Source organism: Mauremys mutica, chromosome 19 (assembly GCF_020497125.1).
Source record: "Mauremys mutica isolate MM-2020 ecotype Southern chromosome 19, ASM2049712v1, whole genome shotgun sequence".
Taxonomy (NCBI): domain Eukaryota; kingdom Metazoa; phylum Chordata; order Testudines; family Geoemydidae; genus Mauremys; species Mauremys mutica.
The window spans coordinates 1799613-1824646 of NC_059090.1; the positions used below are offsets into that span (position 1 = coordinate 1799613).

General features: G+C 47.5%; 1 protein-coding gene across 1 annotated transcript in view; it reads left to right on the forward strand.

Moving 5' to 3' along the window:
- The window catches only part of LOC123353111 (myeloperoxidase-like), a 61300-nt gene that overhangs the window by 21911 nt on the left and 14355 nt on the right, over positions 1-25034 (forward strand). Inside the window, exons 5-9 of the mRNA XM_044993938.1 lie at positions 4898-5027; positions 7503-7706; positions 10170-10485; positions 14948-15108; positions 21868-22120. Of these exons, the coding sequence (XP_044849873.1) occupies positions 4898-5027; positions 7503-7706; positions 10170-10485; positions 14948-15108; positions 21868-22120 (1064 nt within the window). The remainder of the gene's footprint in view (positions 1-4897; positions 5028-7502; positions 7707-10169; positions 10486-14947; positions 15109-21867; positions 22121-25034) is intronic.

Genomic DNA, 25034 nt, shown 5'->3' on the forward strand with positions numbered 1-25034 from the left:
CCCTTGGAATCCAATTGTCCCCTCTTAGTCAGGGGAAAGGAGATCCCAGCCAGCCCCTGTCCTTCCCCTCTAGATTGCTCTGCCTCAGAGGCTGCAGCCTGTCTGCGTTCTTGCAGCCAGTGTCTCCTCTGCCAGGCTGCCTGAGCTCCCTTTTAAGCAGGTCTTCCGTAGCAAGCATGCCCGGCAGCTGCTGAGGAGCAGGGCCTTCTTGGCCCAGTACTGTTCCACCATTCCCTGTACCATCGTGTGAGGTCTGTAAACCCCATCACAAGGAGGTTTGGAATTTCTTTAAGTCAAAGGGGCAAAAATTATCTGGAATTTGCATTCCAAGCAAAGGGCAAAGCTTGCAGGGAAGAGCTCCACACGTAACTGGCTGAATAACACCGCAAAGTGATACTAGAGCTAAGACAACAGTGTACAAGGAATCATAGAAATGTAGGACTGGAAGGAACCTCAAAAGATCATTATGTTCATCCCCTCTGTGCTGGGGAAGGGACAAATACACCTAGACCATCCCTGACAGGCGTTTGTCCAACCTGTTCTTAAATGACAGGGATTCCACAGTCTCCATTGGTAATGTACTCCAGTGCTTAACTATCCTGACTGAAAGATTTTCCTTATAGCTAACCTAGATCTCTCTTGCTGCAGATTAACCTCATTGCTTCTTATCCTAACCTTAGTGGCTATGAAGAACGACTGATCACCATACTTGTTTATAACAGCCCTTAACATCAGTGAAGGTCCCCCTCAGTCTTCTTCTCTGGACTAAACATGCCCAGTTTTATTAAACTTTTCCTCACAGGTCAGGTTTTCTAAACCTTTTTTCATTTTCATGTTCTTCCCAGACTCTGTCCAATTTGTCCCCCTCTTCCCTGCAGCGTGGCATCCAGAACTGTACACAACTGCAACTGAGGCCTTCCCAGTGCTGCGTAGAGCAGAGCAATTGCCTCCTGTGCTTTACATAGAACACTCCTATCAATACAAACCAGAATGATATTAGCCCTTTGTGCAACTGCATCACATAATTGGTTCATATTCAATTTGTGATCCAATGGAACTCCTGTATAATTTTCTGCAGTACTACTGCCTAGTCAGTTGATTCCCCATTTTGTATTTAGGAAGGAAAAATCAAATGCCCAAGTGTAGTCCTTTGCACTTGTCTTTATTTAGTTTTATCTTACTGATTTCTGACCATTTTTCCATTTATCACGGTCATTTTGAATTTGAATCCTGTCCTCCAAACTGCTTGCAACCTCTCCCAGCTTGAAAGAATGAAAGAAGGGATTGATCAGCCGAGAAAGCTACATCTTGGTGGTCAGAAATGTAGGGTTACAGTGAGACTTGCTAAAAGTGAAGCTGAGTTAGTCCTTGTAAAGGAAATTAAAGCAAATAGTAAGAGGTTCTTTAGTCCTGTAATTAAAAAGAGAACAAGGAAAGAGGAAGTGGGGCTGCTATGGAAACGGATCTGGTAGAAATTAAAGATAATCTAGGTATGGCCCCAGCACTAATGCTTTGCCTGCCTTCAATAAGGATGATAATGTAGAACATGTGAAATTAATGATGGAAATGTGTGACTAGAAATGGATACGATCACATCTGACGTGGAAATAAAGCTCAAAGAGCTCAATGTGCTCAAGTCAGGGGAACCAGAAAACCTCCATCTCAGAATACCAAAGGAACTGGCACATGGAAGTGTCAATCCAGTAGTAAAAATGTTTACGATAGCTATCAAATTGGGGTGGTACCATGTGATGGAAGAATAGTAAACATAGTACTTATATTTAATAAAGAGGGGGGAAGTGACCTGAGCACCTAGAAACACATTAGTCTGATCTCAATAGTATGCAAGTCTTTGGAACAAATTTTGAAGGAGAAGATAATTAAATACATGAAGGTAAATGGAACGTGGGTTTACCAATGGTAGATTGTGAGAGAGACAAGGTGGGTAAGTCGATGGAATTTTCCAAAGCACCTAAACCAGTTACGCACCTGACTCCCTTTGACCGGGGTCCAAGGGGAGCCAGATTGAGGTTACTTAATTAGGGCAAACCGCAAAGAATGGGGCAGACAATCCAGAAGGTGGTGGTCATTCCAGTACTTAGATCCATCAAGATAGCTTCAAAACAGCTTCTATAATACCTTACTGGTTACCCAGAAGCCAAAACACAGTTCCCTTAAAGCAACCCAGCCTTAGGCCTCCACCCAGACACCGAAGTCAAATATGATGAGGATTACTAAAAAATTTTCATCATATAAGAAAGTTCTACCAATCCCAAAGGATTGGACACATTACCTGCCAGGTTAATGACTATTTCAGCTCTTACCCAAATACATGCTATAGCCAATTCTTATTAACTAAACTAAAATTTATTAAAAAAAGAAGAGAGAGAGAGAGAGTACTGGTTAAAAGATCAGTATACATACAGACATAAGTACAGTTCTGAGATCAGTTTCATAGTAAAGATGGTGAGCTTTGGAGTTGCAGAGTTCTTAGAATTAGTCCATAGATACAGTCCAATGTTCATATCCAAGGTGATCCAGGTGGAACTGGAGATCTCAGTCTTACGACTTAAGCTTCCCCTGCATAAAGCATCAAATGGATCTGAGATAAAAAGGATCAGGACCCAAGACACCTTTATACAGTTCCAGGCCTTCTCTTGACAGCATGGAGTCCTTAGGCTAACAACAGGCAATCATGGAGACTTTGAAGTAGACTTATTTCCTAAGCATCACCGGTAATTAGCTTTATATTATTATATATTATATATTAGATTAATATAAGGCAATTGCCTGTTTTCCTCCATTCGCAGGTGATTTGCTATATATTTCCAAGAGAGATCAATACAAGGATATCACTATATTTACAGGTTTCAGAGTAGCAGCCGTGTTAGTCTGTATCCGCAAAAAAAACCAGGAGTACTTGTGGCACCTTAAAGACTAACAAATTTATTTTAGCATGAGCTTTCGTGAGCTAAAGCTCACTTCTTCGGATGCATAGAATGGAACATAGAATTCTATGCATCCGAAGAAGTGAGCTTTAGCTCACGAAAGCTCATGCTAAAATAAATTTGTTAGTCTTTAAGGTGACACTATATTTACAGTTCATTTAAATGTTGATCTCTGATTTAACAGAATGCAGCATAGACAGGAACCCTTTGGTTACATTGTTAACCTCTAACAATATATATGTAAACACGCAAAAACACAAACATTATCTACCAATATGTCCCTAAAGGTTGAATTTGGGTCATTTATCTTGCAGGATGCTTAACCCTTTCTGGCCATGTGTCTCACACCCACTGAAAGTTAAATACCTTTGTGTAGCTAACCCTTAGGTTGTGAAATACCTGTCACTTTTGTGTATCTAACCTTTAGGTTGTGAAATACCTATGTCACTTTTGTGTAGCTAACCCTTAGGCTCTTATGTCACTTTTGAAAATGGAATTTCAGGCCAGATTTTCAAAGGTCTTGAGGCATCTAAAGATGCAGATTGGTGCCTAGTGGGATTTCCCAAACCACCTAGGTGACTAATGCCCATTGAGAAAATCCCACTAGGTGCCTATCTGCATCTTTAGGCACCCAACTGCCATTAGGAATCTGGCCCCTAGTAACGGATTTCGCCCTCAGGACCCAGCACCTTGCTCTAACTACTCTCTGTTATGGACAAATATCGTTATCTCAGCCAGGAGTTTTTTCTCATTAAAATGTCCTGAGCATTCTGCAGTTTTGTGTATTGTAAAAATACACCACCCTATGGTCCTTTCAGGCACATGGTTAGCAGTGATGTGTTCCTTTTAGGTGCATTTCATGATTTCAGTGGGAGTTGGGGTCCAAATTTTCAAAGGATTTAGGTGCCTAATGAGGCAGATAGGTGCCCAGTGGGATTTTTAAAGGCATTTAGGCACCTAAGTCCTGTTGGGTGCGCTAACCCTCTGGCTCCAAGAGCCATGTGGGAGGTGAGCAGGAGGAGCATAGGGCAGTGGTGGGCCACCTGCAGCCCCATGGGCCGCACACGGCCCATCAGGGTAATCTGCTGGCAGGCCGCCAGACCGTGTGTTTACATTTGCACAGCTGCCCGCAGCTCCCAGTGGCTGCGGTTTGCCGTTCCCGGCCAATGGGAGCTGTGGGAACCAGTGTGGACTGCAGGGACGTGCCGGCTGCCACTTCCCACAGCTCCCATTGGCTGGGAATGGCGAACCGCGGCCACTGGAAGCTGTGGGCAGCCGTGCAAATGTAAATAAACTGGCGGCCCACCAGCGGATTGCCCTGATGGCCCACGTGGGGCCTGCGGGCCACAGGTTGCCCACCACTGGCATAGGGGCTCTTTGGCTCACCTGCAGCCAGGCTGGAAGGCTCTTGTCAATTTCACAGGCAGCCAGGAAGACAAAAAATTGCCTTTCCGCTCCCCCAAAGAGAATGTTTCTTTAAATCCCTTCCCATGAAAAAATTCATGTTTTTGATATTTTGTCTTGGGTTGAGATGAAAACGTTTCTAAAAACACAATTTTTTTCATGGGAATGTATTCCCATTTTTTCGGTCCGCTCTAGTTGGGATCATGGGTATATTGAGGAGTGTGAGGCACTGATACTGCAGAGATGGAGACCATATAAGTAGCTTAGATTTAAATTCTGAATTACAAATGTGAGTATGACAACGACATTAGGATTCGTCCTTTTACCTCAGTATTAACTATAGCCTGTGCTAAGAGACTTTGAGTCTTTGCCTCAGAGGGTTGGCTGTCCAGAATATATTTGTTTCCTCTGAACCTGAAAACGATTCCTTTCTAGCGTTATAGCAATTCAACTTAGGTTCCAGGGAGAAAAAGAAATTCTACTTCTCTGCAGAATGTGTCCCTGCCGAAATAGTTTAGTTGTTTGTTTTCTTCCCAATGTTCCAGGAAACATTCCTATTTTGGAGCTTCCAATCATGGATATGCCCGCTGGCTCCCGGCAGAGTATGAGGATGGAGTGGCTCTTCCCAAAGGATTAACTGAAGGAAAACTTTACAATGGATTTCCGCTCCCACTGGTACGAGACTGTGAGATCATTTGGTTTCTTGTTCAATCAATGACTCCCATATTTCAGACCTCTCCATGACTGGGGAAAAGTGCTCTCTGGGCAGAGGCCCAGGCCAGGCTGCTGCACCGTTTAAGTCTATTTTGAGGACACAAGTGAGGCTTAAGCCGTGCATATGTCTTGCCCTGGGCTGTGTTGCTTGGAGCACTCCACACACCTTCATGCCTTGGCAGGTGCTGCATGTGCAGGGGATACATTCACACCGAGCAGCATTTCTGTTACTCTCTGGGGAGAAGAAAGTGCTCATTGGAGCAACATTTTCCGGGGGATGCTCGACCCCAGCTCTGCTCCAGGCCCCATCCCAAGTCCACCCCTTCCCCCAAGGCCCCACCCTGCCTCTTCCTGCCCTCCCCCTCCCCGCCTCTTCCTGTCCCTTCTGCCCCTCCCCCAAGCCCCCCCCGCTCCCTCCCCCCAGCACCTCCTGCACGCCGTTAAAGAGCTGATTGTGGGGGCTGGAAGGTGCTGGGGGGAGGGGGAGGAGCAGCCACGGATGAGTGCTGAGCACCCACTGTTTTTTTCCTGTGGGTGCTCCAGCCCCAGAGCATCCAGGGAGTCGCGCCTGTGGCTTACACTCTGCATGGGGCGAATTTCACTCCAAATGGATATGTCAGTTCTGTGCCCTGGGCATTGATGTCTGTAAGGTGGGATTACTCCTGCATCTCCACCTTCCCAAAGTGCTTTGAGACCCATTGAGGCCTGAGAACGGTGCCAATGCATTGCATCACTAGCCAGCATTCTCATTCTCTCATTCAAACAGTTTAAGTTCTTAAGTTCAGAGATCCTGAGTTCAAACCCTTCAGACTCCCTGACATTATCCTGCTGTCATTATACTGTGTGTCATGCCCAGTCCAGAAGCCAGTCCACATAGGGGACCTGAAGAAGGACTCTGTGTAGCTCAAAAGCTTGTCTCACTCACCAACAGACGTTGGTCTAATAAAAGATATTCCCTCCCCCACCTTGTCTCTCTCATAGCCTGGGACTGACACTGCCCACACATAGAGGACAACAGCCTACTACTGCTCTAATCTACTGGAGCGACTCCTTTAGCTGAAGAATAAGGTCTATGTTCAAACCTGCTGCTAACCCAAGCTCCTGGGTTACTACAGCTACATATGATGGAATTGTGTTTCTTCAGGTTCTTTAAATTCTAGGAAATTCTATACCAAAAAATATTGTTAAACGAAGGTTGCAAAGTTGAGCCCTCAAAAGTGAGGGAATGCTAGACTCACAGGTGCCGGCTTCCTCCAGGCCCCTGTGGTACGCAAACCCCCATTACACTCCACCCCAGGCCCTGCCCCCACCCCACCTCTTCCCGCCCAGTTCCCCCCTCTCCCCTGAGGGCGCCCTGTCCCCGCTCCTCCCTCCCTCCCTCCCCCCCAGGCCTCCTGCAAGCCATGAAATAGCTGATCATTCAGTGTGGAAGGTGCTGGGAGGGAGCGGGAGGAGTTGATCCGGGTTGCTGGTGGATGGGAGGCGCTGAGGGGAAGTGGAGGGAGCTGATTGGAGCACCCACGAAGTCGGCGCTTATGGCCAGAATGAACCCAGCACTCCCACTCCTTCTGGGTCACCCAGGTTGCACTCCCTCCCACTGCTCTGACCCTCAGCTCCGTGGAGAAGTCAAGAGGAGAGGATCCACAGTACCACAATGGCAGAAGAGCTTCCCTTCCTCACGAGGGGAGAGCTCTGTTCACAAAGGGCGACTTTCGTGTGCAGATGGGGGGTGATGAGCTCAGTCTGGCGTCAACACACATGACTGAAAGCACGCAGGGAGCAGACTGGCTGAGTAAGGAAGTTCCATTTTAAGAGTCGCTGTTCAGAGTAAAACCACACAAACGCTTTCCCCATCCCCATCATTACGATCACTGTGTACTGTGGTTGTGCCTAGGACCCCAGTCATCAGGCAGGACCCCATTGTGCTAGGCCCTGTGCAAACGGAACAAAAATCTTCCAATCTAGATATAAAATGAGGCAAAAGGTGGACACAGAGAGGCAGACGGGGAGCACAATGCAACAGCACAGGGCAGCATGATGGACAGGGTCTCAGCTCACCAGCTGCCTAAGCACTGCCTAGCTTTCTGTAGGCGTGATGGCAAAGGAGAGTTTGAAGAGGGGGTTTGAAGGAGGAGAGTGAAGTGGCTTTGCAGGTGTTTACAGGGAGCTCGCCCCAGCCGCTGAATTGCAGCAAGGGAGAAAGCACAAAGCTGCTTCTTTAAAGAGTCAAGTGGGCGAAGAAGGCTGCATCCTTGGCAGTTCATTGAACTTCACCACTGATGTTCAGAAATTGACTTTCAGCATAACAAAGTGTCGTGTCTGATACTTTCCTGAGGTCTGTAGCAGGCTACCCCGAAAGTTACAGCACTTCCCCTATGGAGCTAAACACATTCACTGTGTCTCAGCCATAAATGATTTTGTTCTGATTCTGTGCAGGTTCGAAAAGTGTCAAATGAAATAATTCACACAGCCAATGAGAATGTCACCCAGGACCAGCAGCGCTCTCTCATCTTCATGCAGTGGGGTCAGTGGGTTGACCACGACTTGGACTTGGCCCCTTTCACTACTACAAAAATCACCAATAAAGAAGTTCATTGCGAGACCAGTTGCACCTTCGAGCCACCTTGCTTCCCAATTAAGGTACCACTACAACCCTGAGTCTTTTCCTCCCTTGCAGGAGCAGCCCCTGGGCTCTAAGACCGAGAATAGTGTATAATGTTAGACCCAGAAAAACTTGATGTTGAAAAAATAGAGATCAAAGTCGTGAATTCTTGAAAGAGCCTAGAGCACCTAGCACACTGTATATTACAGGGGGAGCTGGGAGTAACCAGTGGTGCTGGGACATTTTTCATAGTGGGGGTGCTGAAAGCTATTGAACCAAACTGTAAACCCTGTATATAATGGAATCCACTTCAAGCCAGTTCATGTGGCAGCACCCCTAGCTCCAACACCTATGGTAGTAACCTCTATATTTAGGTTGCCTAGCACATTCTTGTCCATGGGGATTGCTGTCCAAGCCTGGCAGTACAGCCTAGTGGGAAGAGTCTGCAATCATGACAGGCCAGTGGTGAGAGTCTGCGGGGTGTGTGGTAGGGGAACCCGGGCCCTCCCTGCTCCATCGGGGACCCTGTGACTGGCAGGTCAGATACACAGCCTGGGGCAGACACCCCCTGATCCTGCTCCCTGGGTCACTTCCTACCCCAGCCTCTGCCCCTCCAAAGTCACAGCAGAGTCTGCTTATGGACTCACTGATTGGCGATTCGCCCTGGCAGTGATCCAAAGACTCTTCTCCATCAATCACAGCCCACTGCTCCCAGTCTCCCCAGGGCCCTCCGGTGGCTCAGCAGATGGGTCTGCTCCAAGCGGTGGGAGCTCCTGTAGCCTCTCTGTAGGAGCTAACAATGAATTTTTCCCTTGCTTTATCCACCCTGACACAACTGGGATGCTCCCTTTTGAGCTCTGCCTCCATTATGAGCAGGCCCTGCAGGTGCGGCTGGGCTGGGCCTTGTGGGCCCAGAGCTACTCCTTAACCCTTGGATCCCCAGTGTGGGGCTTGTACACCCCATCACAATTCCATCATAAAATACTCTTGCAAGCTTTTGTGGGAAGCTCTACTAGCTCCATTGTTTGCATTTGGCTTTTTAAATTTGGCACAGAGAAAGCCCTGAGCCAGAGAAGTGCCTGTTCATTGCCCTGTAGAATTCTGTTCATGTTTTGCTGAAATACAATAAATAGTTGAAAAAATGGCAGGAAAATGTTGGTAGCCTGCTGAAATCCTAACTGAACACCACATTCTAAGGCTGGGCCCACACTGCTGCCAAAGAAACAGTAGCCACCCTACTGGGAATGTCTATCAGCTGTAACAGGGTATTGTGGGGAGAGACAGACTGAGATGCTGCACCCAGCACTTTCCCCAAGCAAAAGAAGACAGGGAATTATACGCACAAAAACTCCATAAAAGGAACACTATTTAGATTGCAAAGTCAAGCAATCCAAAGTTTAAAAATGCCAGAATTCAGGATTCCATGCAGCCTTTATTCCATCCCCTGGAACATATGGATCATGCTACAGTCTTGTATTATGTGATAACATACTCTTTTTTCTAGGATTCGTTTAGTGCACAGAATGGACACACAAAAGGCAGAGTTAAGAGCAGCCATAACACTTGTCATTTCCTGACTTTTGAGTGCTTGACTTTGTGATCTAAATAATATTCTTTTAGCATAGTTGGGCTTTTTGTTTGTTTTAATTGGGTTGTTTGAGGGGAGGGTTGTATGTAACATTTTTATAAATCAGGAAAAGAATCTGGGCATCACTGTGGACATCTCAGTGAAAATCTCTGCTCTATATGCATCTGTGGTCAAAAAAGCAAACGTGATGTTACAACGCGTAAAGAATGGGATGGAGAATATGACAGAAAAAATGTAAGGGCCTTCTATAATTCAATAGACTGTGGAACTCATTGATACTAGATGACAAATGTAGCAAGATACAAAGAGAGATATGCATAACAAGAGCATCCAGAGTTAGAATAGCTAATGCTAATAAAATTTTTCACAGGGTTCTAAAATTCCTACTTCAGATTTTAAACCTGATCTTTTGCTATTAGGGGGCAGATTATCTCATGACTGCCTACTGCAGGGTTCATGGCACCTTGCTCTGAATCATCTGCTACTGAATGCTGTCAGAGACAGGACATTAAACTAGATGTACCAGGGGTCCAACCCCCTGCTCAAAGCAGGACTAATCCCCAGGCAGATTTTTACCCTAGTTCCCCAAATGGCCCCCTTAAGGATTAAACTCTCAATCCTGGGTTTAGCAGGTCAATGCTTAAACCACTGAGCTATCCCTCCCCCTAGCTGACCAGCTGAGGTCCCTTCTAGCTCTGATATTCTATGATTCTCTGAATGCATTTGGAACATTTATAGATTCTAAGGCCAGGGGGTATTGTGATCATCTAGTCTGACCTCCTATATAACATAGGGCATAGATCTTCCCTAGAATAATTCCATTTGAACTAGGGAATATCTTTTTAAAAAATCCAATCTTTATCAACACATCGACACTTTAAATTGGGAGTAATTCTCTTTTTGTTTTCTACAGATTCCCCCTAATGATCCACGAATTAAGGACCCAAATACTTGTATGCCATTCGTCCGTACAGCTCCAGTGTGCAATGCCAAAACATTTATGCGAGAGCAGATCAATGCAATCACCTCATTCTTGGATGCCGGCATGGTGTACGGCAGTGAAGTACCTTTAGCTAATAGTATTAGGAATCAGACAAACCAGCTGGGTTTGATGGCGCTGAACCAGAACTTTACTGATGCAGGGCTGGGATTACTGCCCTTTGAGAACAAATCCCAAAGCCTCTGTTTATTCACAAACAAGACCATGAATATCCCCTGTTTTAAAGCAGGTAAGTCATGTGACTGGAACACAATTAATTTTCTGAAGTGAGCTGCAGAGAAACTTAGCAGTGCCTGAGACAAATATAATGAGACATCAGAAACTATTGTGTAAAAGTGCTGTGTAAGAAAAAATGGGGGGAACCATGAAAATCACACTGAAAATGGAAAGTGAAATGTTTTAAGCCCAAAACATTTTTTTTCATTTTAAAATGTCATTACAAAACTAAATGAAAAGTTCTACTCAAAAGAAAAATTCCCACAGAAAAGCCATCATTTTTTCATGAAAAAATTTCCAATGGTCATTTTCCTCACGGAATTTACCATGAATTTTTTTTTTTGTGGCTTTTCAATCACTTTTTGTAATTTCCTAGTTTGTTTTAATAAACAGACGAACAAAACAACTGTAACACCCCTTTTCCCGCATGATCAACAGCAGAGTTTGTTCCAGGGTCTGGAACCTTTTGCACTTCAGCATAGAGCAGTACCAGTGACATGGAAGAATGACTGCAGTAGGTGGAAGCAATAATAAGCCATTTTTCTCTAAAACAATGGACTAGATATGGAGAAACAGTCCCCTTCACTCACGCTCATGGATTTGGCAAATTCTTTCTAAGAAGTAATGTGGCTAAGAGGATGAAACTCGAGTGGATGAGAAACCTGGGTTCTGTTCCCAGCTCTGTGAGGCTGATGTTATGAAATGTCTGTTCCTTTTTCTGTAAAAGGGGAGGTCTGACACCTGAGTCTTTGCTTAGTAGTAAGAATTATGAAGTGCATAAAATAATTAATACCAGTTAATAGGAGAAATGAGGTTAGAACCTATGGCTGTAGGCAAAGGGGAGTGAGGAGGCGAGCGGTGAGGTGGATGGTGCAGGGGCTGGCGGGGGAGTGAGGAAGCAAGCAGAAGGTGGGGGGTGGGGTGGGGAGCAGCGGGTGGGCAGGGGTGGGGAGGCGAGCGGTGAGGTGGATGGTGGGGGGGCTGGCGAGGGAGTGAGGAAGAGAGCGGCAGGTGGGGGGTGGGGTGGGGAGCAGCGGGGGGGCAGGGGGTGAGGAGGCGAGCGGTGAGGTGAATGGTGGGGGGGCTGGCGAGGGAGTGAGGAAGCGAGCGGCAGGTGGGGGGTGAGGAGGCGAGCAGCGGGGGGGCAGGGGGTGAGGAGGCGAGCGGTGAGGTGGATGGTGGGGGGGCTGGCGAGGGAGTGAGGAAGTGAGCGGCAGGTGGGGGGTGGGGTGGGGAGCAGCGGGGGGGCAGGAGGTGAGGAGGCGAGCGGTGAGGTGAATGGTGGGGGGGCTGGCGAGGGAGTGAGGAAGCGAGCGGCAGGTGGGGGGTGGGGTGGGGAGCAGTGGGGGGGCAGGGGGTGAGGAGGCGAGTGGTGAGGTGAGTGGTGGTGGGATTGGCAGGGGAGTGAGGAAGCGAGCGGCAGGTGGGGGGTGTTGAGGAGGCGAGCAGCGGGGGGGCAGGGGGTGAGGAGGCGAGCGGTGAAGTGAGTGGTGGTGGGGTTGGCAGGGGAGTGAGGAAGCGAGCGGCAGGTGGGGGGTGGGGTGGGGAGCAGCGGGTGGGCAGGGGGTGAGGAGGCGAGCGGTGAGGTGGATGGTGCGGGGGCTGGCAGGGGAGTGAGGAAGCGAGCGGCAGGGGGGGGGTGAGGAGTTGAGCAGCGGGGGGGCAGGGGGAGAGGAGGCGAGCGGTGAGGTGAGTGGCGGGGGGCTGGCAGGGGAGTGAGGAAGCAGAGCGGCGGGGGGGTGAGGAGCAGCGGGTGGGCAGGGGGTGAGGAGGCGAGTGGTGAGGTGAGTGGTGGTGGGATTGGCAGGGGAGTGAGGAAGCGAGCGGCAGGTGGGGGGTGAGGAGGCGAGCAGCGGGTTGGCAGGGGGTGAGGAGGCGAGCGGTGAGGTGAATGGTGGGGGGGCTGGCAGGGGAGTGAGGAAGCGAGCGGCAGGTGGGGGGTGGGGTGGGGAGCAGCGGGTGGGCAGGGGGTGAGGAGGCGAGCGGTGAAGTGAATGGTGGTGGGGTTGGCAGGGGAGTGAGGAAGCGAGCGGCAGGTGGGGGGTGGGGTGGGGAGCAGCAGGGGGGCAGGGGGTGAGGAGGCGAGAGGTGAGGTGAGTGGTGCGGGGGCTAGCAGGGGAGTGAGGAAGCGAGCGGCAGGTGGGGGGTGGGGTGGGGAGCAGCGGGTGGGCAGGGGGTGAGGAGGCGAGCAGCGGGGGGGCAGGGGGTGAGGAGGCGAGCGGTGAGGTGAGTGGTGGTGGGGCTGGCTGGGGAGTGAGGAAGCGAGCGGCAGGTGGGGGGTGGGGTGGGGAGCAGCGGGTGGGCAGGGGGTGAGGAGGCGAGCGGTGAGGTGAATGGTGGGGGGGCTGGCGGGGGAATGAGGAAGCAGAGCGGTGGGGGGGTGGGGAGCAGCGGGTGGGCAGGGGGTGAGGATGCGAGCGGTGAGGTGAGTGGTGGTGGGGCTGGCAGGGGAGTGAGGAAGCGAGCGGCAGGTGGGGGGTGAGGAGGCGAGCAGCGGGGGGGCAGGGGGTGAGGAGGCGAGCGGTGAAGTGAGTGGTGGGGGCGCTTGCGGGGGAGTAAGGAGGCGAGTGGCGAGCCAGCAGCAGGGTGTGGAGGCAGGAGGGGTGGTGGTGGCTGCAAGCTGGAGAGTGAGGAGGCGAGCGGCAGGTGGGGGGTGGGGGGGGAGGGGAACAGTGGGTGGGCAGGGGGTGAGGAGGCGAGCGGTGAAGTGAATGGTGCGGGGGGGCCTGGCTGGGGAGTGAGGAGGCGAGCGGCCGGTGGGGGGTGAGGTGGGGAGGTGAGCGGTGAGGTGAATGGTGGGGGGGCTGGCAGGGGAGTGAGGAAGCGAGCGGCAGGTGGGGGGTGAGGAGGCGAGCAGCGGGGGGGCAGGGGGTGAGGAGGCGAGTGGTGAGGTGAGTGGTGCGGGGGCTGGCAGGGGAGTGAGGAAGCGAGCGGCAGGTGGGGGGGGAGGAGGCGAGCAGCGGGGGGGCAGGGGGTGAGGAGGCGAGTGGTGAGGTGAGTGGTGGTGGGATTGGCAGGGGAGTGAGGAAGCGAGCGGCAGGTGGGGGGTGAGGAGGCGAGCAGCGGGGGGGCAGGGGGTGAGGAGGCGAGCGGTGAGGTGAGTGGCGGGGGGGCTGGCGGGGGAGTGAGGAAGCGAGTGGCGGGGGGGGTGGGGAGCAGCGGGGGGGGCAGGGGGTGAGGAGGCGAGTGGTGAGGTGAGTGGTGCGGGGGCTGGCAGGGGAGTGAGGAAGCGAGCGGCAGGTGGGGGGTGAGGAGGCGAGCAGCGGGGGGGCAGGGGGTGAGGAGGCGAGTGGTGAGGTGAGTGGTGGGGGGGCTGGTGGGGGAATAAGGAGGCGAGCGGCGAGTCAGCAGCAGGGTGAGGAGGCAGGCGGGGGGTGGGTCTGGCTGCGAGTGGCGGAGTGAGGAGACGAGCAGCAATCCACCAGCGAGCGGGGTGCTCGCCGCAGGCAGGGCGGTGTCTGTGGTAGGGGAGTGAGGGGGCAAGAGGCAGGGGAGGGATGCAGGAGGCAAGCGGCGGGCGCATGGGCAGTGGCTGGATTCCCCCCTTTTGGGGAGGCTAGCCCCTGACTCCACCCCTTCCACCCGCCCCCACTCCGGCAAGCAAAGCCCCAAGACCCCTGCCCCCACTGCGGCTGGAGCCACAAGCCCCCCACTCGGAGAAGCCCCGAGCATCCCCCACCTCAGCTGGAGGAACCCCGAGACTGCCCCCTCCACACACACACACCTGCCTGGAGAAGCCCCAGGCTGGCCAAAGCCCAGAGCACCCCCACCTGCCCAGAGCAGCCCCGGGCCAGCCACAGCCGTGCATCTCCTCCCCAACCCTCCCCAGACCCAAGCTGCCCAGATATGTTTTTCATTATTATTTGGACTTCTATTATGTCAAAGCATTTTTAAATTTACTTCAGAATTGTTGTACAGACAACCACTTTTAACCAAAAAGCAAAAGAAACAATATTAAAAAAGACAAGAACATGCAAAGCATCTTATTTGTGTTTCTATTTTTTAGGTCCAGTCAAGAATAGAGATAATTGTGCATTATTTTTATTATTGAGTTTGCAAAAACAAAACAAAACAAAACCCCCAAGACCTTACATTAATAAGTTACAATGATTTGGATGTATATATGTGCATATTACTTTATTAACTTTAGGAAAAATAAATAATTGTAGGGAAAAAGTGTCAGTGAGGCCTCCAGCAAGAGCTGGTGGCCGAACTCTGAGGCCACCAAAAAATTTGTTGCGAGAACCCCTGCACTAGGGCCAAATTTCCAGTCCCTGCCCCACAGCACGGAGGTGCTCAAGATCCTCAAAATAACAGTTGTAAGAACATTTTAATATGGTCAAAATAATATTAATTCCCTAGTCCTGTTCTTGGAAGTGCAGCTCACCTTACAATGCAAGAGTCTAATATAACAAGTTAAAAACAGTTCCTCAGATGAATAAAATATAAAATTATACTGTATTTTTATAATTTAGGTGATGCACGAGTAACCGAAAATCTGGGACTTACAGCTATACACACACTCTTTGTGCGGGAGCACAATCGCTTGGCTACTGAGTTGAAGAAATTAAATCCACAATGGGATGGAGAGAAACTCTACCAGGAGGCCCGAAAAATCATAGGTGCCATGACCCAGGTATTAGCCGCAATATCGTTTTTGCTGCCATTCACTTGTTGATTAAAACATTTCTTGCTCAGATTTAGACATGATTTTTTCCCTCCAGAATTGCCACTGCAGGTTGCTACACACCAAGCTCGCTCAGCCCTGTAGCCACTGGGGCTATGCATTCAGCAGCCTGCAGATCTAAATGTTTTAGGCACCCTCTGTGCTGCAAGTCGCCTCTGCCTTATCATTCACAGCTCAGTTTTAGTGGCTTAGTGTTTGTCATAAATAAACAGATCAGGGTTAAGGTCTCTTTTCCCTGGAAAGGGTTAACAAGCTCAGTAACCTGAGAAACACCTGACCAGAGGACCAATCAAGGAACAGGATTATTTTCAAATCTCTGTGTTCCTTGTTTGCTCAGAGCTCTCTTTGGATCTAAGAGAGGACAGTCATGTCTCCAAGTTCTCCTGGAGTAGTTTCTACTATTTAATAGTGAGTATTAATTAGAAAGGCGAATTAGTCTTATAATTTGATGTCTACATTTGCAATTGTGTGTTTTGCTAAAGGAAATTCTTTATTCCTGTTTGCTGTTACTTTGCTTTCACTGAGAAAGAAAGGAGGAGGGGGGATTCTCTCCAGAGATTGATAAGTTTAGACCCTGTATGGTTCTATCTTGGATTACAGAGACAAGTTACTTTCTTTTTATTCTTTAATAAATTCTTTTCTTTTCTATTAAGGACTTGTTTGGTCTTTCCTTGGGTGGATTCTCAGGGAAAGAGAAGGGGGAGGTATCCCTCTGTAGTTAGATCCCGGTATCTCTCCTAGGAAAAGGGAGGGGGGAGGAAGCAGGGGGAATGGTTTATTTCTCCTGGGTGTAAGAACTCCATGGATTTGGGGCTCTTGGAATCCCCTAGGATTTTGGGGAAGGACTGTGTCTCAATCCACATATCTGATTGAGTGGTGGCAGCTTACTAGATCTAAACTAGGATTTTAGTTTAGAGGGAAACCAAGTCAGGTCCCCACATTGGAACCCAACAGTTCCAAGTGGGGGTGAGACCTATGACAGTGTTGTACAAATGGAAATAATGACTATGTCAGATATTGAAACCGCATGCGGTATCTTTGGGAACCAATGCAATCAGTCTATGAATAGTTTCAGTGTGATTGTGTTCTACTCTTTGGGGATAGTTACCACAGCTCCTCCAGGAATTAAAAACAGTGAGGGATGATTAACACGAGTTGCTAAGACAACTCCATGGGTGGATTGCATTTCTTGGCTCAGACTGGGTTTTCCAGAGACAGGGAAAGAACTTGGGCTATAGAATGGTTGAGTTTAAACACGCTCGGGGTCCTCATTTTGATTCAGCAAACAGACAGGACCTTTGGTTCTAAGAGGACCGCACCGCCGGCTGCAGGGTTGGAAGAGATGTTAGCCTACCAGACTCCCCATGTGGAAGCTGGGTGATTTCTGACATGTTTAGTTTGGGTGTAAGAACTTTAATTGTTTTTATATGTTGTCTCTGTGATGCTTTTTTCCTAAGAATAAATGTACTCTGCTGAGAAAGAGGTGTGGGAGTTGGTAACTACTGGCTCGTGTCAGTTATTGCCCTTAGAGAGAAAGCACAGCCCAGGCTGACTGGCTTGATGAGGATATCACGGTGGGTGGCAGGAGGCTGTGTAGCCTTAAAAACCCAGAGATGCGGGTCTCTCGCCAAGGAACTTTACATAGGAGCGGGGAATATAGGTGCAGTAACCCTGAAACTGTGACAATAACAAAAGGAAACCTAAGGAGTTAATTTTTTGTCCTTAACATGGCGATTGCAGGGAGACATATCTGCAAACACAGCACCTCATGCAATAACAAAATGTCTGCAATGCCTCAGAATATAACCGGCTGAGAACACTGGTGAAGTGCCTACTCCAAAACTCTAGGTTACGGCGTGACTTAATCACAGTCTATAAGTATCTGCCTGGGGATTAAATACTTACTAATGGGCTCTTCAATCTAAGGGCAGGTCTACACTACAGGGGAAAATCAATCTAAGATACGCAACTTCAGCTACGTGAATAATGTAGCTGAAGTCGAAGTATCTTATATCGAATTACCTACCGTCCTCACAGCGCAGGATTGATGTCTGCGGCTCCCCATGTCAACTCTGCTACCGCCGTTCGGGTTGGTGGAGTTCCGGAGTCGACAGGAGCGCGTTCGGGGATCGATATATCGCATCTAGATGAGACGCGATATATCGATCCCTGAGGAATCGATTGCTACCCACGATACGGTGGGTAGTGAAGACGTACCCTAGCAGAGAAAGGTGTAACAGACCAATGGCTGGAAGTTGAAGTTAGACAAATTCAGCCTGGAAATAAGGCGTAAAATGTTGATGAGGAGAGGAATTAACCATTGGAACAACTTCCCAAGGATCATGGTGGATTCTCCAGCACTGGCAGTTTTAAAATCAAGATTGATGTTTTTCTAAAATATCTGCTCTAGGAATTATTTTGGAGAAGTTCTATGGCCTGTGCTATATAGAAGGTCAGATGAGATTATCACAATGATTCCTTCTGCCCTTGGAATCTATGAACTGTGCCCCCCAGCTCATCTTGCACCATGCAAACAGCCAGCAAGGTGATGACTTATGGTCATCGTGCCCCTGCAGAAGTTGTTCTCTGCTCAGCCTTTGGTGCCCATGAGCTGAGAGATGTCCAACCCACCTTCAAAGAAGCAGGGAGAATTCTGAAATCCATCATCCTGTGCTGGTACTAAGCATTGTGAATTAACAACAGAGTCACCTGTGTCACTAAGGCAAAATTATCTGCCCTTGAAGGACTCTGACACTGCAGGTCTGGACAGCATGCCTTGTCTAGAGCCATATCCATCTTCTAAGGCTCCTGCATCAGACTCACAGATCTTAGAAGCTGCGAGTGCTGCATGGAATGTGCCTGGAACCACCGTATCTAGGGCTCTCCCTTCAGTATCTCAGATCCACAAGACCCTTCCTCATCACAATGAGATGTCTGCATCAAGAGTCCCTGTTATTGCACGTTCCTTGTCTCTCTTTTCATCATCTCTCATTTACTTTAAAGAAGCCTTATTCAGGGTGCAGGAACAAACCAGAAAGAATAGCAAATATGGCAGGTGACCAGCTTGGCTTAACAGCAAAATCTTCGGTGAGCTTAAACACAAGAAGGAAGCTTACAAGAAGTGGAAACTTGGACAGATGACTAGGGAGGAGTATAAAGATATTGCTCAAGCATGCTGGGGTGTAATCAGGAAGGCCAAAGCACAATTGGAGTTGCAGATAGCAAGGGGTGTGAAGGGTAATAAGAAGGGTTTCTACAGCTATGTTAGCAACAAGATGAAGATCAGGGAAAGTGTGGGACCTTTACTGAATGGGGGAGGCAAACTAATGACAGATGATGTGGAAAAAGCTGAAGTATTCAATGCTTTTTTTGCCTCAGTCTTCACAGACTTCACAGACTTCACAGTCAGTTCCCAGACTGCTGCATTGGGCAGCGCAGTATGGGGAGGAGGTGAGCAGACCTCAGTGGTGAAAGAACACGTTAAGGACTATTTAGAAAAGCTGGACGAGCACAAGTCCATGGGGACGGATGCGCTGCATCCGAGGGTGCTGAGGGAGTTGGCTGATGTGATTGCAGAGCCATTGGCCATTATCTTTGAAAACTTGTGGTAATCAGGGGAGGTCCCGGATGATAGGAAAAAGGCAAATATAGTGCCCATTTTTAAAAAAGGGAAGGAGAATCCGGGGAACTACAGACTGGTCAGCCTCACCTCAGTCCCCAGCAAAATCATGGAGCAGGTCCTCAAGGAATCCATTTTTAAGCAGTTGGAGGAGAGGAAGTTGATCAGGAATAGTCAACATGGATTCACCAAGGGCAAGTGATGCCTGACCAACCTGATTGCCTTTTATGATGGCAATCAGGTTGCCTTTTATAACTGGCCTTTTATGATGCCTTTTATAACTGGCTCTGTGGATATTGGGAAAGCAGTGAACATGATATACCTTGACTTTAGCAAAGCTTTTGTTATGGTCTCCCACAGTATTCTTCCCAGCAAGTTAAAAAAGTATGGATTGAATGAATGGACTATAAGGTGGATAGAAAGCTGGCTAGATCGTTGGGCTCAATGGGTAGTGATCCACAGCACAATGCCTAGTTGGCAGCTGGTAACAAGCGGAGTGCCCCAGGGGTCAGTTCTGGGGCTGGTTTTGTTCAACATCTTCATTAATGATCTGGATGATGGGATGGATTGCACCCACAGCAAGTTTGCAGAGGACACTAAGCTGCGGGGAGAGGTTCCTTGTCAATACACTGGAGGCTAGGGATAGGGTCCAGAGTGGCCTAGAGAAATTGGAGAATTTGGCCAAAAGAAATCTGATGAGGTTCAACAAGGACAAGTGCAGAGTCCTGCACTTAGGACAGAAGAATCCCATGCACTGCTACAGACTAGGGACCGGCTGGCTAAGCAGCAGTTCTGCAGAAAAGGACCTGGGGATTACAGTGAATGAGAAGCTGGATATGAGTCAGCAGTGTGCCCTTGTTGCCAAGAAGGCTAATGGCATATTGGGCTGCATTGGTAGGAGCATTGCCTGCAGATAGAGAGAAGTGATTATTCCCCTCTATTCTGTACTGGTGAGGCCACATCTGGAGTATTGCATCAAGTTTTGGGTCCCCCACTATAGAAAGGATGTGGACAAATTGGAGAGAGTCCAGCGGAGGGCAATGAAAATGATTAGGGGGCTGGGGCACGTGACTTATGAGGAGAGGCTGAGGGAACTGGGCTTATTTAGTCTGCAGAAGAGAAGAGTAAGAGGAGACTTGATAGCAGCCTTCAATTATCTGAAGGGGGGTTCCAAAGAGGATGGAGCTCGGCTGTTCTCAGTGGTGGCAGATGACAGAACAAGGAGCAATGGTCTCAAGTTGCAGTGGGGAAAGTCTAGGCTGGATATTATGAAAAACGATTTCACTAAGAGGGTGGTGAAGCACTGGAATGGGTTACCTAGGGAGGTGGTGGAATTTCCATCTTTAGAGGTTTTTAAGGCCCAGATTGACAAAGCCCTGGCTGGGATGATTTAGTTGGGGATTGGTTCTGCTTTGAGCAGGGGGTTGGACTAGATGACCTCCTGAGGTCTCTCTTCCAACCCTGATCTTCTATGATTTCCCTATTACATGTGGTCTGAAAGCAGCCTTTCCTCCTGGGGCTTTCCTGGCTACAAGGGTGCACGGTTACCCTGCCAGGCGACTTATGGTGCCTTTGAACCTGGGAGCACATGGCCTGTGTGGATTCAAATATCACCTAATCCTGAATCTTCTCATGCCTACCCTTCTAAAAAGGGAGATGATGAAAGAGCAAAATCACCATATTCGCCTTCTCCTGAACTGTCCAAGAAAACAGTGGAAAAACCTCTGTCTCCAAAAGTGTCAAGAATCTGCCTCCCTCAGGAACAGTACTGAAGAGTGAGAAGAAGAAGAGGAACAGGTTTTGGGGTAACTGCACTTGTAGTCCCCCTCTGTCATCCTTCAAGGCCATCTACTTAAGGTTGACTCCAAGATCTCATTCCTGAGTGATAACAGCTCAATGGGATTATGTTTTCCAATGGACAGTTCTTTGCACTTATCAACACTGAATTTCATCTGCAGTTTTGTTGCCCACTCACCCAATTTTGTGAGATCCCTTTGTAACGCCTCATGTTCTGCTTTGGACATAACTATCTTGAGTAATTTTGTATCATCTACAAAGTTTGCCACCTCACTGTTTAGCTCTTTTTCCAGGTTATTTATGAGTATGTTGAACAGCGCTGGTCCCAGTGCAGAGCCCTGGGGGACACCACTATTTACCTCTCTCTGTTCTGAAAACTGACCATTTATTCCTACCCTTTGTTTCTTGTGTTTTAACCACTTACTGGTCCATGACAGGACCTTCCCTCTTTTCCCATGACTGCTTACTTTGCTTAAGACCTTTTGGAGAGGGACCTTGTCAAAGGCTTTCTGAAAGTCCAAGTACACTATATCCATTGAAACACCCTTCTCCACATGTTTGTTGACCCCCTAAAATAATGCTAGCATGGAAATCCATGATTTTAATCTCTTACCGAGGCATCCTCTTGGGGAGCTTTACAGGATAAAGAGCTCCAACTGGGGAGGAAAGTTCATATCTCAACCATGCTGTCTATGAGTGAAGTTCAGCCCTGTGCAGAGGCCAACACAAGGCACAGGCACTATCCAAGTCCCTCAGATAGCTGGGCCTTCCTAGTCCACCCTTTTGAATATCAGCACATTGGCTTTTCTCTGGTCCTCTGGAACATAAACATCAGTGGCTCAGAGAGCTCCACGGCTAAGATTTTTAATTCTCTTGGGGGAAAGTTTTCCAATCCTGCAGACAAAATGTTTAACTTCAGTTGCTGTTTAGCGTACTCCCTGTTTACTATTGGAATAGAAACTATTTAATTATCACTGTAAGCTATGAATACATCCTCTTGCTCCTTTCAAAACATAGAACATAAATATTTATTGAAGACGTCTGCCTCTTCTACATCATTACGGACAATTTTGCCATCCACACCTAGTAACAGAACAAAGCCATTGCTAGAATTGTTTTTGAGCCTCATATATTTAAAATTTCCTTCTTTAATTTTCCTGGCTGTTTCATTGATGTCTTGCATTTTGAGACAGAATTTTTGACCAATCCTATAGATAATGCTAGAAAGTGATCATTTTTTCCTTTAGAAAGAGTGTATATGAGCTTCTAACTCAGTCTGTGTTCCCTTCCAGGTAATAACATACAGAGACTACTTGCCACTTCTGCTTGGAGATGAGACTGAGAAGGAAATACCACGCTACAGGGGCTATGATGAGTCTGTGGATCCCACCGTGGCAAATGTATTCTCCTTGGCTTTTCGCTTTGGTCATAGTTCAATACAGCCTTTTGTGAGCCGTTTAGATGAACATTTCCAACCTTTGGGTCCACATTCCCAGGTGCCTCTTCACCTCACATTTTGTGCTTCCTGGAGGGTTGTAATGGAAGGTAAGCATGCTTTGCCAGGCCCTGCCTGCAGTCCTGCTTTGCCAGCAAGGTAGAGATTCAGAAATGTACTTAAGCAGATGAGTTCACTGGGACTTAAGCACATGCTTCAAGTTAACCACATGCTTAAGTACATTCCTGAATCAGAAACTAAAGCTCATTACATCTGATCATTTGTTTCTATGCATCAGGACATGTTTTCAATTAATAAATCATTTCCTCAATTCCAGCCAATAAGCAATTTTCATCAAAGTGTAATTATCTGGGCAAATGGATAGAATCATAGAATCGTAGGACTTGAAGGATCTTGAGAGGTCATCTAGTCCAGTCCCCTGCACTTTTGGCAGGACTAAGTATTATCTATTATTTATTATAGATTATTTGTACAGATTATTATTGGGGCTGGCAATTAATCGCAGTTGACTCAAGCATTTAACGCAAAACAAATTAGATTAAAAAATAATCACAATTAATTGAAGTTTTAATCACACTGCTATACAATTATAGAATACCAATTGAAATTTATTATAAATACATTTGACATTTTTCTATATTTTCAGATATATTGATTTCAGTTACCACACAGAATACAAAGTGTACAGTGCTCACTTTACATTATTATTTTTGGTTACAAATATTTTCATTGTAAAAAAGATACAAGAAATAGTGTTTTTCAATTCACCTCACAAAAGTACTGTAGTGCAATCTCTTTATTGTGAAAGTGCAACTTACAAATGTAGAATTATTATTTTTTAGGGCTGTCAATTAATCGCAGTTAATACAAGCGATTAACATAAAATAAATTAACACATTATTTTTAATGAGTGTTAATCACACACTTCTCTTTTGACCCTCTTTGCTTACTGTACTTCATCACTTGGCCGACAGTGGCACAGTTCTACTGTGTTTTCGTGATTAAATATCAGAAAAAATTAATGGCGCAAAGCAGCAAAAGTTCAAGTCTTTTGAATGGGTCTTTATTTTTAAAAAGCTTCTGGGTGGTTCTCTGGATAAAAAGACGGTCATCTGTAGTTATTGCAAGGCTGAGTTCCAATACCATTGAAGTACTTCAAGTCTTCAGTACCATGTGCACACTAAACCTGCTTTCACCTCAAGTTCTTGTGCTACAGATAACCTACTGACAGCAAATGAATCCCGCCAGCCATAACAGAGTATGCTTAAAGAGTTTCAGGATTGCGACAAGCCCCTGGATCAAACAAAGTACACCAGCTTAACCAATGCTATTGCAAAGTGGATATCTGTGGACTGCAGACTGCTCAACATTGTAAACCACAGAAGGCTAAAAGATGTTATTCAAATTGCATCTTCCAATCATACACCTTGCCCTCCTGAGGAACTATTGCATCACAAATACATGACCTCTATCTCAACGAGAAGGTTACAGAGTTGGAGCTTCTGAAAAATGCACTAACTGTTGCTTTGACTGGTGATCACTGGACATCCCTGTGCAATCACAGCTATCTTGGAGTCACAGCACAACTGATTGATGCTGCATGGACACTGCAGTCGTTTGCTTTAACAGTAACGCAGACTGAAGAGAGACATGCTGAAGCATGTGCAGAGCACTTTTTGGATGTTGTGAAAAAATGAAATATTCAAGAAAAGATTACAACAATTTTGTACTGACAATGCACATAATACGATAGAAGCAGACAGTCATTTGCCTTTTGAACATATGACATACATCGCTCATGGTCTGGAGCAATAAATTACAGTAGTGCTCAATGATGGTGGTTTTGAAAACGTGCTGGCAAAATGTAGAAAACTTGTGGGCCATTTCAAACACAGTCCAGCTAACAGTACAGAGCTAGGAATACAACAAGCTGCAAATGAACAGAAACAAGAACCTCTTGTACAAGATATTTCAAGCAGATGGAACTCCACATTGGGTATGATTGAGTGTCTGTGTAACCCACACACCTTCTGGGTGTGGTGTTCTGTCCCATCTAGTGGCACCGAGACCACTTAGAGAGAGACATAAAACGAGTCTGTTCTGCAGCCTTAGCTAATAACCAGGTGGCTTTTCGCTCAGGCCTTTAGAGGCTCATGTACTATGCTCCAGAGGTCCCTAGTTCAATCCCGACGACCAGGATCTGTCAGTGTTACAAGAGGGGGGCTCATCTGGGATTTCAACTGGGAAAACTCTGAAGCTCGGGATGTGCTTCCTCAGCTAGGGGAAGTATGTAACCCACACACCTTCTGAATGTGGTGTTCTGTCTCATCTAGTGGCACTGAGCTCACTTAGAGAGAGAAATAAAATGGGTCTGCTCTACAGCCTTAGCTAACAGCCAGTTGGCTTTTAGCTCATGTGGTAGAGGCTCAGGTACTAAGTCCCCAGTTAGATCCTGCCCGCTGACGAGCGGGGCCTGTCGGTGTTACATCAGCTTTGAAATAAAGTCACTATCACAGCCACATTAGCTCTTCAAAAGCACAACTTATCAGTGCCGACAGGTAAGGATTTAAAAAACTGCAAAAGCTAGAAACACTACTTGAGCCCTGCTGGTTTGTGACTGAACTCCTTGTGGGAGAATCGTATGTCTCCTGCTCTGTGGTTTTACTCACATTCTGCTATATAGTTTGTGTTATGGCACTCTCGGATGACGACCCAGCATATGTTGTTCAGTTTAAGAACACTTTCACTGCAGATTTGACAATGCACAAAGAAGGTACCAATAAGAGATTTCTAAAGATAGTTACAGCATTCGACCCAAGGTTTAAGAATCTGAAGTGCCTTCCAAAATCTGAGAGGGACGAAGTATGGAATATGCACTCAGAAGTCTTAAAAGAGCAACACTTCAATGTGGAGACTACAGAACCTGAACCGCCAAAAGAGAAAAACAACCTTCTAACATGCGTCAGTCTGCACTTCTTTGGATCATTATCAAACAGAACCCAT